Below are 14,493 nucleotides of genomic sequence, written 5' to 3'. Positions count from 1 at the left end.
TGCATACATTTTACATATGGACTCCCGAGTGGCGCAGGGGTCTAAAGCACTGCATCTCAGCGCTAGAGGCGTCACTACAGACCCTGGTTTGATTCCAGGACGTATCACAACCGTCCGTGATTGGGAGCCCATAGGGCGGCACACAATTGGCAAAAAATATATATATATGGATGGTCTTAGGAGTTGAACCCACTACCATGGTGTTTCAATTACCAGGCTCTACCACCTGCGCTACAAAGGACCATATGATTATACATTCATACATCAGGTGTGTTGTTTGTGTCTGCAACCATGAGAGCAGGCTGGTGTGTGGGGGTATGGCTGGATGAATGGACACTGAAGGGAATTATTGAATACTATTCTACCTCAATTATAAAACATATGCCCTGAACACAAATTGACTTGAATTAGCCACATATCATAAAGTGATAATACGTGGTCGGGAAATGTGTTGTATGGCACATATTGGCCTTTCCCTGGCAGATGCTAGTGTGAAATGGAGTGAGAGCATGCATGGCTGTGTACAGTGTGTGGGTTTGTGAACGAATGTGTGTGAGAGAGAAAGTGCGAGAAAGCTGTTATTTAAGAAGAAGCATTGCGGCACTGCAGTGCCGGTGGAACGCATTGAGAGAAATTGTGAGTGACACTGGCTAACGGCCCTCTCTGTCACTGAATGGGGTCAGATACAAGAGCACAATCAGAGACAACAGAATGTTTTCATCAGCGAGATACAGGAGAATTTACACATGCCTGCTCAGCATAGATGCTCTATTGGAACACAGTGGGGTAGTGTAGGTGATGTTTTAAGTGTCTGTATGGGAATGTGAATATGGGGAGAGAGAAAAGAGAGAGTGTGTTTGTGTGTTGGGGTTTGAGGGTTAATTCGCTAGGGTATCTCCGCCTGTAAAGATATAGCTCTTTCACTCTGTGTGAACCTTCAGAGGAGGTTGGGGGCAGGAAACCACAGTGAAAGATAAAGACACCATAAATAGAAACCTGGGCCAATGTTTCACTCTCTCTCTCCTTCTCGCTCTTTCGCAGCATGTAGGTCAACTCCCTCGCTCTCCTTCCATCTTCATGCATCACGTCTACTGAGAGCCTTGTGTGGAAGAGAAAATATGTGTAATTTTCCTCCATTGTTGTGTTGACTTGGAAACAGACATAGTACTACAAACAATTGTACATTTACGCCACCTACATAATGCACATTACCACTCGAAATGAAACCTACTCACACACTGATGATTGCCAATTGTTTTGCTCATTTGCCTCTGACCAAACATGAATCTTTTTCATGTGTCATATAGTAGGATTATAATAAGGGTAGACAGGATGCTAGAGGCATGAGGAGACCAGAAACACAGACTCATAATTCTTTCAGAAAACTAGCGTTCTATAACCCCAGTATACTTTGACAAATAGAGCACCTTCTCTACAGTTAAGGATTTCAAAGGAGGGTGTTCTATTCTTAATATTTCTTAAAATAGAGAGAGTATCCACATCTGTCCACATCCATCATACAGTATTGCAATAACGGGGCGGCAGTGGTTAGAGCGTTGGACTAGTAACCGGAAGGTTGCAAGTTCAAATCCCCGAGCTGACAAGGTACAAATCTGTCGTTCTGCCCCTGAACAAGGCAGTTAACCCACTGTTCCTAGGCCATCATTGAAAATAAGAATTTGTTCTTAACTGACTTGCCTAGTTAAATAAAGGTAAAAAAAAAAACAAACATGTGTTAACAATTATACATAGTCATATTTTTAAAATGTATAATTGCATTCATTTTGCTGGACCCGAGGAAGAGTAGCTGCTACCTTGGCAGCAGCTAATGGGGATCCATAATAAATACAAATAGCAGATTAATGTGTGATTTACTTTGATGGATGGTGTTTAATCAAACTCTCCTCTCCTTCCTCAGGTAACTGAGCCAAAGAGGATAACAGTCACACCATCTGACAGTCTGAGGTCACTGCTGTCACTCTGAACCTCTGAGGGACAGACACACAGACCGTGACGAAGAAAGGACCTCCCTGGAGACCTTTATCTGCCGACTAGTGGGAGCACCCCTTCACTCCCTCCTTAGAGAAATTCAGGAAGGGTGTGTTTAAGGGCAGGGGAGTCATTCCAAGAGCCTTCCATTGTCTCTGATACACCTCCCAAAAAAATAACTCCGCCTTATGAGACCCCAACCAAGGGGGCCAAAGGTCACAAAACCATATTCAACCAAAAGCACAGGCAGAGAGAGGAAGAGAGGAGGTTCTAGTGTGAATGTATACAGGTTGTTCACACACACATTCACACACTAGGCTGTTCCACAGCCTCAGCTAGAAACAGGAACAAAGTGCTGGTTTCAGCAGCAACCACCTAGAAACAAGCCAGCCCCAAGCCCTGTTTGCGTCAGTTTTCCCTGACAAGCCACAGGATGCTGTGAGACAGTAGACTGAACTACTACTGAACAGCCCCTGCTGCTTGAGCTCTCCATTTTGAGAGTAGAATTCTTCACAACCCTGTAGTGTTATGTGAGCATCTATATATATGTACATATAAGATTACTTATTGCTGTTATCACTGAAAACATATAATTTGTGCTGATGTGTTGAGACCTGTCTGTTGTTAAGCTGCTATTGTGGTTGAATATTCAGTACATATCTTTATTGTATATCTAAGACTGCACAGAGTAGTTTTAAGCGGACTAACTACCAGGCACGGACTGTTATCCCTGTCTATCAGTAGTGTTATTAGAGGACAGTATTTCTGTCTAATAGGGACGCCTTCTTCACTGCTCCAGGTTAGAGGGCTCTGGCTTTAGTCCTCAGTCCTTCTGTCCCACATAAAGACTCAGGGTAACAGCACAACAGACGTGGGAAAAATGGACAGAATCATACGTCCCCACGTCCCCTCTAATGGCTGACTTTGACACACCCAGGTCCCTTCAGAGCCCCGACCTACTCCCAGCCCAAGCCAGGGGCATCGCCCGCTAAACCAGCCATAGCACCCTCTCTTAAAAAAAGACAGACACCCAAATACGCTTAATGTCCATGTCCTGCCTCAGGCGACAGCCTGTGACCATCCCCATGGATACCGTCAAGATCATCCAGTCAGAGAAGTTCCCCCGGGAATGCCCGGTGCCTGTCACCCAACCTCGCTTTGCCCCTCCCCCACGGGTGGCATGGGACGGAGGGGGAGAGGGAGAGATCATAGTCAATCAGGCATGCAGTGACCTAGCCCTGGACATGACCTGCAGGGATCTTGCAATGGAGGTGACCTGCACTGACCTGGCCCCCACCAGACCCATGGTCTCATCTCCCCCAGCCCCCATGGGCCGCAAGGAGAGCTACCTGGCCCAGCGCAAAGCCAGCTCCGCAGAGATCTGCTACCACCAGTTCCACTACAAGATGGAGGACGTCATAGTCAACCAGTACGTGCTGCGTTCTTCTTCAACGTCCTCCTCCACCTCCTCTTCCTCCTCGGGTCCCGTGATGCCCTGTGAACCCCTAGACTGCCCCACCTGCGGCCACACCTACAACTTTACTGGCAAGCGTCCTCGCATCCTCTCCTGCCTACACTCGGTGTGTGAGGAGTGCCTGCAGATCCTCTACGAGTCCTGCCCCAAGTACAAGTTCATCTCGTGCCCCACATGCAGGCGTGAGACGGTGCTGTTCACAGACTATGGGCTGGCTGCCCTGGCCATTAACACCAGCATCCTGAGCCGGCTGCCCTCTGACCCCAACGGCCCGGTGCAGTGGGGAGGGGAGGCCGACCGGAGTTGCTACCAGACGGTGCGCCAGTACTGCCAGTCAGCCTGCACCTGCCAGATCGCCAACCCCCTGTCCTCCTGTGGCATCATGTAGAGACCTAGGCAGGGGCCAAACTGGCATGACTTAACCCTGCCGCTTCTCTTCCACCTACCCTCCTCCTCTCTATCTCGCATACAATACAAGCCCACACAGATGTATCTCTAGATTTAATATTACAGATGGATGCTGTCTGGGTCAAATGGATCGTGAAGGACACCGCTTGCAGACGAAAGCAGGGAAATGGCAAATAAATGTATTTTATGTATGAACTGTGAATCCTATTCCCCCTCTCTTGTTCGGATGTGTTTGTGTTGACATCTCTTTACATGGGAATGCTATAGGGGAGGCCTATCCCCTCAACCTAGGTAAATAAAAAAAATAAAAAAAATAATAAAAAATAAAAAACACATTGCTGTTTGGTCTGAACTGGCTATGGATGTTCAGTCATTTATAGACAGGATGATAAAGAGTCAATGGTTGATGATTTAATATGTTTCTACATTTCTTTAAAGTCACACCATCTCTCTGCCTTGTGGTGCAGGGAGTAAAATCCCTATAGCTCAGTTCATCTGACTAACTCCTCCACATGGGATTAACAATGTACTGTTTACTGTCAACAATAAGCGGTACATTGTTAATCATCTGTATTTCTATTTGTATTTATTATGGATCCCCATTAGCTGCTGCCAAGACAGCAGCTACTTTTCCTGTGTTCCAGCAAAATTAAGGCAGTTATACAGTTTTAAAAACATTACAATACATTCATTACAGAATTCACAACACACTAAGTGTGTGCCCTCAAGCCCATACTCCACTACCGCATATCTACAACACAAAATCCATGTGTTTGTGTGTCTAGTGCGTATGTATGCATGTGTCTGTGCCTATGTTTGTGTTGCTTCACAGTCCCTGCTGTTCCATAAGGTGTATTTTTATCTGGTTTAAAAAAAAAATCTGATTAAACTGATAGCATCAGTTACCTGATGTGGAATAGAGTTCCATGTAGCCATGGCTCTATGTAGTAATGTGCACCTCCCATAGTCTGTTCTGGACTTTGGGACTGTGAAGAAACCTCTGGTGGCATGTCTTGTGGGGTATGCATGGGTGTCTGAGTTGTGTGCTAGTAGTTTAAACAGACACCTCGGTGCTTTCAACATGTCAAGTAGTGATATAGTCAATCTCTCCTCTACTATGATATTGTTATGCATATTCTTGTTTGCCCTCTGTGTACATCCAAGGGCCAGCCGTGCAGCCCTGTTCTGAGCCAATTGCAATTTTCCTAAGCGCCTCTTTGTGGCACCTGACCACAGGTGCGACACAACTAGAGCCTGTAGGACCTGCCTTGTTGATAGTGCTGTTAAGAAGGTAGAGCAGCACTTTATTATGGACAGACTTCTCCCCATCTTAGCTACTGTTGAATCGATATGTTTGGACCATGACAGTTTACAATCCAGTGTTACTCCAAGCAGTTTAGTTACCTCAACTTGCTCAATTTCCACATTATTTATTACAATATTTAGTTGAGATTTAGGGTTTAGTGAATGATTTGTCCCAAATACAATACTTTTAGTTTTTGAATATTTAGGACTAACTTATTTCTTGCCACCCATTCTGAAACTAACTGCAGCCAGTGACATGCCTTTAGTAAAGATTGAAAAAAGTAAGGGGCCTAGACAGCTGCCCTGGGGAAAGGGAAAGAGGGATACTTAGTCAGTTGAATTCAGTACAACTGAATTCCTTCAACAAAAAACTCCTGATTCTACCTGGATTATGTTGGAGAGGCTTCCATTAAATAACACCCTCTGTGTTCTGTTAGACAGGTAACTATTTATCCACAATATAGCAGGGGGCGTAAAGCCATAACACATGCATTTTTCCAGCAAGCAGAATATGATCGAAAATGTCAAAAACCACACGGAAGTCTAACAAAACAGCGCCAACAGTCTTTTTATCATCAATTTCTCAGCTAATCATCAGTCATTTGTGAACTGTAAGTGCCGTGCATGTTGAATGCTCTTCCCTATAAGCGTGCTGAACAGCTGTTGTCACTTTGTTTACTGTAAAAAAAGCATTTTATCTGGTCAAAAACCATTTTTAACAAGGGTTGGTAACAGGCTGATTGGGGGCTTTACTATTCTTAGGTAGCGGAATGACTTTCACTTCCCTCCAGGGCACACATGTTCTAGTAGGGTTAAATTGAAGACATGGCAAATAGGAGTGTCAATATCGTCCGCTATTATCCTCAGTAATTTTCCATCAAAGTTGTCAGACCCCAGTGGCTTGTCATTGTTGATAGTCAATATTTATTTCAACTCTTCCACACACTTTACGGATTTCAAAACTACAATTATTGTCTTTCATCATTTGGTCAGATATACTTGGATGTGTAGTGTCAGCGTTTGTTGCTGTTATGTCATGCCTAAGTTTTCTAATCTTGCCAATGAAAAGAATCTAAGTAGTTTGCAATATCAGTCGGTTTTGTAATGAATGAGCCATCTGATTCAATGAATGATGGAGCCGAGTTTGCCTTTTTCACCACAACTTCATTGAAGGTGAACCAAAGCTTTTTACTATCATTCTTTGTCCTTTATCTTTGTTTCACAGTGTAGTTTCATCTCTTTATTCAGTTTAGTCAAATTATTTCTCAATTTTCAGTACGTTCGCCAATCGGTTGTGCAGCCAGACTTACTTACCGATCCATTGCCTTCATCCCTCTCAACCATACACATTTTCAACTCCTCATCAATCCATCAGCCTTGGGAACGTTGGTTTTCCTAGATATGACTACTATATCACTATATCCGATGGATCTGGATACTGCTTTCAAGCACATTTCTGCAGCATTAGTAGAGATGTGATCAATACATGTTGATGATTTCATTCATGTGCTGTTTGTAATGACCCTGGTAGGTTGACTGATAACCTGAACCAGGTTGCAGGCACTGGTTACAGTTTGAAGCTTTTTCTTGAGTGGGCAGCTTGATTAAAGCCAGCCATTTTTAATTCACCCAGAAAATGTATGTCTATGTTGATATCACATACATTATCAGGCATTCCACACGTTATCCAGAAACTGACTGTTCACACTTGGTCGTCTATAGCAGCTTCCCAAGCCCACAAGAATGGGCATTAGGTGAGACAGATGAACCTGTAGCCATATTCCTAAAAGCAGTATTTAACATGATATCCTCTCTAATCTTAACAGGAATGTGGTTCTGAATATTAACAGAAACACCTCCACCACTGGCTGTCGTCTTTTCTGTAGATGTTATAACCTTGTATTGCTACCACTGTATCATCAAAGGTACTGTCTAAGTGACTTTTAGAGATAGTCAGAATATGAATGTCATCTGTTACTAGCAAGTCATTCACTTCATGAACCTTATTTCTTAAGCTATATACAGTACCAGTCACAGTCACTCATTCAATGGTTTTACTTTATTTTTGACTATTTTCTACATTGTAGAATATTAATGAAGACATCAAAACTACTAAATAACACATATGGAATCATGTAGTAACCACAAAAGTGTAAACAAATAAAAAAATATTTTAGATTCTTCAAAGAAGCCACCTTGACAGCTTTGCACACTCTTGACAATCTCTCAACCAGCTTCCCCTGGAATGCTTTTCCCAACAGTCTTGAAGGGTTCTCTCATATGCTGAGCACTTATACTGCTTTTCCTTCACTCTGCGGTCCAACTCATCCCAAACCATCTCAATTGGGTTGAGGTCGGGTGATTGTGGAGGCAAGTTCATCTGATGCAGCACTCCATCTTCTTGGTCAAATAGCCCTTACACAGCCTGGAGGTGTGTTGGGTCATTGTCCTGTTGAAAAACACGTGATAGTCCCACTAAGTGCATTCCAGATGGAGTGGCGTATCGCTGCAGAATGCTGTGGTAGCGATGCTGTTTAATTGTGCCTTGAATTCTATCACATCTCCTCTATGCTTCACGGTGGGAACCACACATGGAGAGATCATCCGTTCACCTAGTCTGCATCTCACAAAGACACGGCGGTCGGAACCCAAAATCTCAAATTTGGACTCATCAGACCAAAAGACAGTTTTTCACCAGTCTAATGTCCATTGTTCATGTATCTGGGCCAAGCAATTCTCTTCTTATTATTGGTGTCCTTTAGTTGTGGTTTCTTTGCAGAAATTCAACCATGAAGGCCTGATTCACACAGTCTCCTCTGAACAGTTGATGTTGAGAGGTGTTTGTTACTTGAACTCTGAAGCATTTATTTGGGCTGCAAATTCTGAGACTGGTAACTCTAATTAACTTGTCCTCTGCAGCAGAGGTAACTCTGGGTCTTCCTTTCCTGTGGCTGTCCTCTTGAGAGCCAGTTTCATCATAGTGCTGCACTTGAAGAAACTTTCAAAGTTCCAGACTGACCTTCATGTCTTAAAGTAATGATGTACTGTACAATTTCTTTGCTTATTTGAGCTGTTCTTGTCATAATATGGGCTTGGTCTTTTACCAAACAGGGCTATCTTCTGTATACCACCTCCACCTTGTCACAACACAACTGATTGTCTCAAATGCATGAAGGAAAGAAATTCCACAAATGAACTTTTAACAAGGCACACCTGTTAATTGAAATACATTCCAGGTGACTACCTCATGAAGCTGGTTGAGAGAATGCCAAGACTGTACTACATGATTTCATATGCGTTATTTCATAGTTTTGATGTCTTCACTATTATTCTACATAGTAGAATATAGTAAAAAATAAAGAAAAACCCTTTAATGAGGAGGTGTGTCCAAACTTTTGATTGGTACTGTATGTTCACATTAGGTGTTTTGAGTACTTTTCTGGGATGCTTGACTGTTTTCATTGCTCTACTGGGAAGCTTAGTAGAAGTAAATATTCTCATGTTAGTTATGTTAGATCAGGGTGAGCTGGACACAATGGACTTCCTACTAGGGCACACCACCTCGGTGCTAACAGCATAAATCTGGTTCATCGACATGATTGCTGCGTACAATAGCTGTAGGATCAGCAGAGGCATTCAGGGCAGTCAGAGGTACATACATTAGGTTACTTACATTGTGTCTTCCAACGCCCCTGGTATAATATACATTTGCTAAAGCATTATGATAACTCAGCAACACATTGGTGTGGATTAACTGAGCTGGGTTTGGGTCATTGATAAGTCATTGTCTCAACGCAGCCTTATAGTGCTGTGAAAGGATCCAGGAACCCAAATTATTTGGGTGGATCCCATCCTCCTTACAAAATGTGTTTTGTTTCCAAAAGGTATCGAAATTGTCAACCAAATTTGTAGGAGTAATTGTTATGAACTGGTTATACATTTTCCCACACAGTTGTTTGGAGTGCAGATGACCTGTCTCAGTTACTGTAAATAAATTGGTCCTTTTCTTGTGGAAGAAAACCAGCTTTTCCTGGAAGACTGATAAAGTGCACAACAATTGGGGTAGTTATGGAGTGGAAATCCAATAAGAGGAGCACAAATTCAAACATGGCTTCAATCAAGATTCTGTAAGGATGAAGAAATCTCTGTTATGGTTACATTCATAAATGGCTCATGAATCCCCCCAAAAATGGGTCTAGATATTGGTTGTTGCAGGGGCATAGGCATGGGTGGGCCTGGGTGGAAACAGGCCCACCCACTGGGGAGCCAGGCCCTGCTAGGCTCACCCAATCAGATTGAGCAAAAACAAATACATTATTATGACAAAAATACTCCTCAGCAGGTAACTTTTAGATGACTTTCCCCTTGAAAAATAGGTGCAGGTTTAGTTGGCACAGTCACAAAATCTGATTTAAACCTAACCCCACTGCTAACTCTGATGCCTAACCTAACACATATTAAAAACAAATGTTTTATTTTATACATTTCAACAAAATAGCACATTTGACTTTGATGCTGGCCCATCCAGCGGAAATGACTCAGTTCTGCCTAAATGACAAGACTCATCCCATTATATGTCAACCTGCAAATTAAGAGGCATTATAATAATACAAGAATGTACATTAACAATTGAACATCTATTGCAGGATAAATCATAGCAGGCCATAAATGGATGTTGCATTTTACTTTATGGGTTGGTTATGTGGGCTTCTTCTAACCCATTGCTTTCTACTACAGATAATGAATAGCGTAAGGCTATAATTTACTTGTTTTTGTTGTACAGAGTCTGCCAAATTTCCAGTCATTCCAATTAATTGTACACCCCTTGATCTTCAAAAATAGGAATTGAAAATATGGAAATATATACTGAACAAAAACATGAACATAACATGGAGATTTATGAACCATAATCTGAAATAAAAGATCCCAGAAATGTTCCATACACAGAAAAATCTTCATTTTCTAAAATGTTGTACACAAATTTCTTTACATCCCTGTTGGTGAGTATTTATCCTTTGCTAAGATAATTAATCCATTTGACAGGTATGACATATCAAGAAGCTGATTAAACAGCATGATCATTAGACAGGTGCACCTTGTGCTGGGGACAATAAAATGCCACAAAAAATTTTGCAGTTTTGTCACAAAACAAAATGCCACAGATGTCAAGTTTTGAAGAAGTGTGCAATTGGCATGCTGACAGCAGGAATGTCCACCAGAGCTGTTGCCAGAGAATTGAATGTTCATTTCTCTACCATCCCTCCAACATCATTTTATAGAATTTGGCAGTACATCCAACTGGCCTCACAACCGCAGACAACGTGTAACCACAGCAGCCCAGGACCTCCATATCTGGCTTCTTCACCTGCAGGATCATCTGAGACCAGCCTCCCAGACAGCTGATGAAACTGAGGACACAATTTCTGTCTGTAATAAAGTCATTTTGTGGGGGAAAACTCATGATTGGCTGGGCCTGGCTCCGAAGTAGGTGGGCTTATGCCCTCCCAGGCCCACCTATGACTGCACCCCTGCCCAGTCATGTGAAATCCATACATTAGGGTCTCATTCATTTATTTCAATTGACTGATTTCCTTATATTAACTGTAACTCAGTAAAATAGTTGAAATTGATGCATGTTGTGTTTATATTTTTGTTAAAATTGTTTTACCTGAGCATACACCAAGCACTAATTAAACTACTCTGTTGTTTATGATTTTGTTATCATGGAGGACTGATTGGGCTCATTACTTCGAGTTGAAAAATAAATGCTGCTCTCAGAATGGCGGGCTTTGAGTTATTTGCATATAGTGCTGTACTTATACACACACATACATATATACATATAAATACATACATACATACATATATATACATATATATACATATACACATACATATACACATATATACATATACACATATATACATATATATACATATACACATATATACATATACACACACACATATATACATATACACACACACATATATACATATACACACACACATATATACATATACACACACACATATATACATATACACACACACATATATACATATACACACACACACATATATATATATATATATATATATATATATATATATATATATATATATATATATATACATATATATATACACATATATACATATACACACATATATATATATATACATATATATATATATATACGTATATGTATATATATGTGTATATATATATGTGTGTATATGTATATATGTGTATATGTATGTATGTGTATATATATATGTGTATATACACACACATATATATACACATATACACATATATACACACATATATATATATATATTCCTGAAAATACTGTATAAACCAAAAGTGAAAAATAAATATCCTGTTGCAGACGTGGGGATACAGACAGACATGGACAAGTGATGAAATATATATATATTGCACTGGCTTTACTTATTTTAAAACATTATATGATCATATCCTATAGCCATTGTACTTGGACATCAACGAAACATAAAAACACATTGGTTATTGGCTGTATAAACTTGCAATATAAAAATATACATGCTACCTGAGTATAAATAACTATACATGTAGCAGCAGACAAACACCAATATCCATATATTGAGATGACTAAATAGATTCGCGTCCTGTGAATCCACAGCTTTGTGGAAAAAGTGTTACAGTATGTGTCCTCATTCTCCAAGTCTTAACAGAGGAATGTTACTTAGAACCAATGACTGTAATGTTAGAATATTCTGCTCTTCTCATTCTGGCACAGTTTTCCTTCTCTTGAAAAGCTGTCTCAACCGACGCCCGCTCACCTTCTCCACGGATGAATGAATCGGTTTGCTTTATGTGGAAGAAAAATCATCCACCAGAACTATTAAAGATTGCACGGATGGAATATGTAGCTCTTAAAACATAATTCCTCAATGCACAGTGAGTGATTGTAAACAGAGGCCATATGGGATGGGTCCAAGTGAATTTTCATGAACAGATGCCTAGGCTAAGTATGTGCACTTCCCAGCTCCTCTGAGCACACTGTGCATTATTTATGCAACAGTGAATCATTCCCATTTGGCTGCCACGTTAGAGCAGCCATGGATATTTTTTCATAAGAGCATCACATAGCATGACACCACACACACTTTCCTCCAGGTGTCGCTGTCGTCTCACCTGGTTTTCTCTGTGGTCTCCTCCCTCCTCAGAGAGCCAATCTTCAGCTTCCAGGTCTTAATCCTACTTCCCTGCTCTTTATTTCCTACCTCTTCTTTCTCCTGGAGAGACACATAGATAGTTGTCAATAGAGACATATATCCAGACTCATGCAAAAAACATTTACACATAGGCACAAGCATACTTTCACACAGACATACACTACACACACAAATACGAAAATACAGCTTAATTATTTGTGTCTATTTGAGAGTGTGTACAATTTGAGCTAGTGTGTGTGCAAGTGTGTCCATGCATACGCATGTGTGTGTGCGTACATGCAAGAGTTTAGTTTACATAATTTTACCTGCTTTTTGTCATCCTTGGGCTGTTCAAGCAGGTCCTCTATACTCAGGTACCGCCGTCCAGACTCTTCCTTCACCTTCCCTAAAACACACACAATTCACAACCCTCAGTTTCAACCCAAATAACCAGTGATGACTCCGTATTTCCCAGTGTACACTGTGGGAAGTCAAATTGGAGGATCACTCACTCAGATATCCCATCATGAGTCTTGCGTCCGATGCTGACCTCCGTCGAAAATGCTGATGCACGTTACTATGATTTTTAAATGATTGGCAGGGTAAGTCCTCAACATAATCTTTAGCATTAAGTCGTCTTTCATTGGCAGAGCGGCCACCATCCTCAGCAGCCTTGCAGTCACACTGACTGTGTTGTGAATTCTATACGGATAGAAACAGCAGGTCAAATGTTGATGAATAATTTCCTGTTATGCTGACTGTGTCAATTCTCACAGCAAATCAACTCAAATACTGACTTATTAGAAGCTTTATCCACATGATTCTCTATTTAGACGTGACCCAGAGATCAAATGTCAACATATCCCCTTACCCTGCTCTCCTGCTGCTCCCGGAGAGCCTCCATCTCCACCTGTAACCTCTGGTTATGCATCTGTAGCCTAGCAATCTCCTCCAGCATCCGGCACACATGCTCCAGGTACCCCAGCCCTGGGGTGAGCCCTTCATACGCTCTCTCACACACATCATTCTCCCAGATCTGTAAAGAAAGGTAACAGTGCACATGGGACAGTAGAGTAAATTAACTCTGGCGTATTACTTCACAAAACATGTATTGTTCTGAATGGAATAGAATAGCAATCTAACGTTATGACTTCTGGGGGCAGCATACTTTATATTTTCATTGCTGATTAGTGACTAAATAAAGTGCAGTCACTGGGAGCATGAATTACTGTATATTTCTTCCTCAAAGAGAGCTGAGCTAATGAGGTGGCCTTTAACTGGCTTTTGCCTGCCTGATGAACACACAGCACCCTGTCTGTGTCCTACAGAGAGCAAAGACCTCCAAGTACACTGACTAATATCCCCATTTGAGACATAATGTTCCTGTATTACCTAATTCATTTCACCAACCATTGTCAACACTCTACATGACCTTTGGATAATAACATTACAAAAGAGGAATCCTTGGGGCGGAAGACTAACAATTTGTATAAAGATTCAAAATGATCTTGGCCAAAATCTTTAAATAAAGGATTTATTGAAATAAAGGACCCAATGGGACTGCCCTCACTTCGCCATCTGACACAGAACTGTGACGGACAACACAGCAGACTGCTCAACACAACACCCTCATAATCCATCTGCCTAGGCAGCACTGCACCAGGTTGGCTCCATTCCACTCATGCTAGTGGCTGACTGCTCACCTGGACAGACTGGTTCACAGTATGACACACTACAATATGAACAGTAACAACCCACAGGCATCAAAGGGATTCAGACAATGTAATTAAGTGTTTGTCTTCCTGTCTAGCTCTGTGTCTGTTTGTGTGTGGGTTGCAACTGTTAACTGTGATAAAGGGTAAAGGCTCATTTACACCTTCCTGACTCTCCTTCAGTCCACTGTAAAAACAGACATGGAACATAACAATTTATGGACGAAACACTGCTTGAAAATGACAATGGACTTCCGTCCGGCATAGTGCGGAATATTTTTTGCCGTACTAACATGTCGGAACAATCCGATTTGAATGCTTGTTCAATACATTTGGGAATAATATTTCAAATGACTACTGAAGATGTCCCATGTACAAAACATGAAGATGACAAAATTGCCA

General features: G+C 41.4%; 1 protein-coding gene across 2 annotated transcripts in view; it reads left to right on the top strand.

Moving 5' to 3' along the window:
• Positions 1-4,223, top strand: part of LOC115101243 (RING finger protein 208-like) — a 9,297-nt gene extending 5,074 nt beyond the window's left edge. For both annotated transcript variants that reach the window (XM_029620585.2, XM_029620586.2), the window contains exon 2: positions 1,919-4,223. In XM_029620585.2, the coding sequence (XP_029476445.1) occupies positions 3,033-3,851 (819 nt within the window). In that variant the 5' untranslated portion in view covers positions 1,919-3,032 and the 3' untranslated portion in view covers positions 3,852-4,223. The remainder of the gene's footprint in view (positions 1-1,918) is intronic.
• The last annotated feature ends 10,270 nt before the right edge of the window (positions 4,224-14,493 follow it).

Source organism: Oncorhynchus nerka, linkage group LG19 (genome assembly GCF_034236695.1).
Source record: "Oncorhynchus nerka isolate Pitt River linkage group LG19, Oner_Uvic_2.0, whole genome shotgun sequence".
NCBI classification, from domain to species: domain Eukaryota; kingdom Metazoa; phylum Chordata; class Actinopteri; order Salmoniformes; family Salmonidae; genus Oncorhynchus; species Oncorhynchus nerka.
Note: the sequence above shows the minus strand (reverse complement) of the source record. Positions and strands in the feature narration are given on the sequence as shown.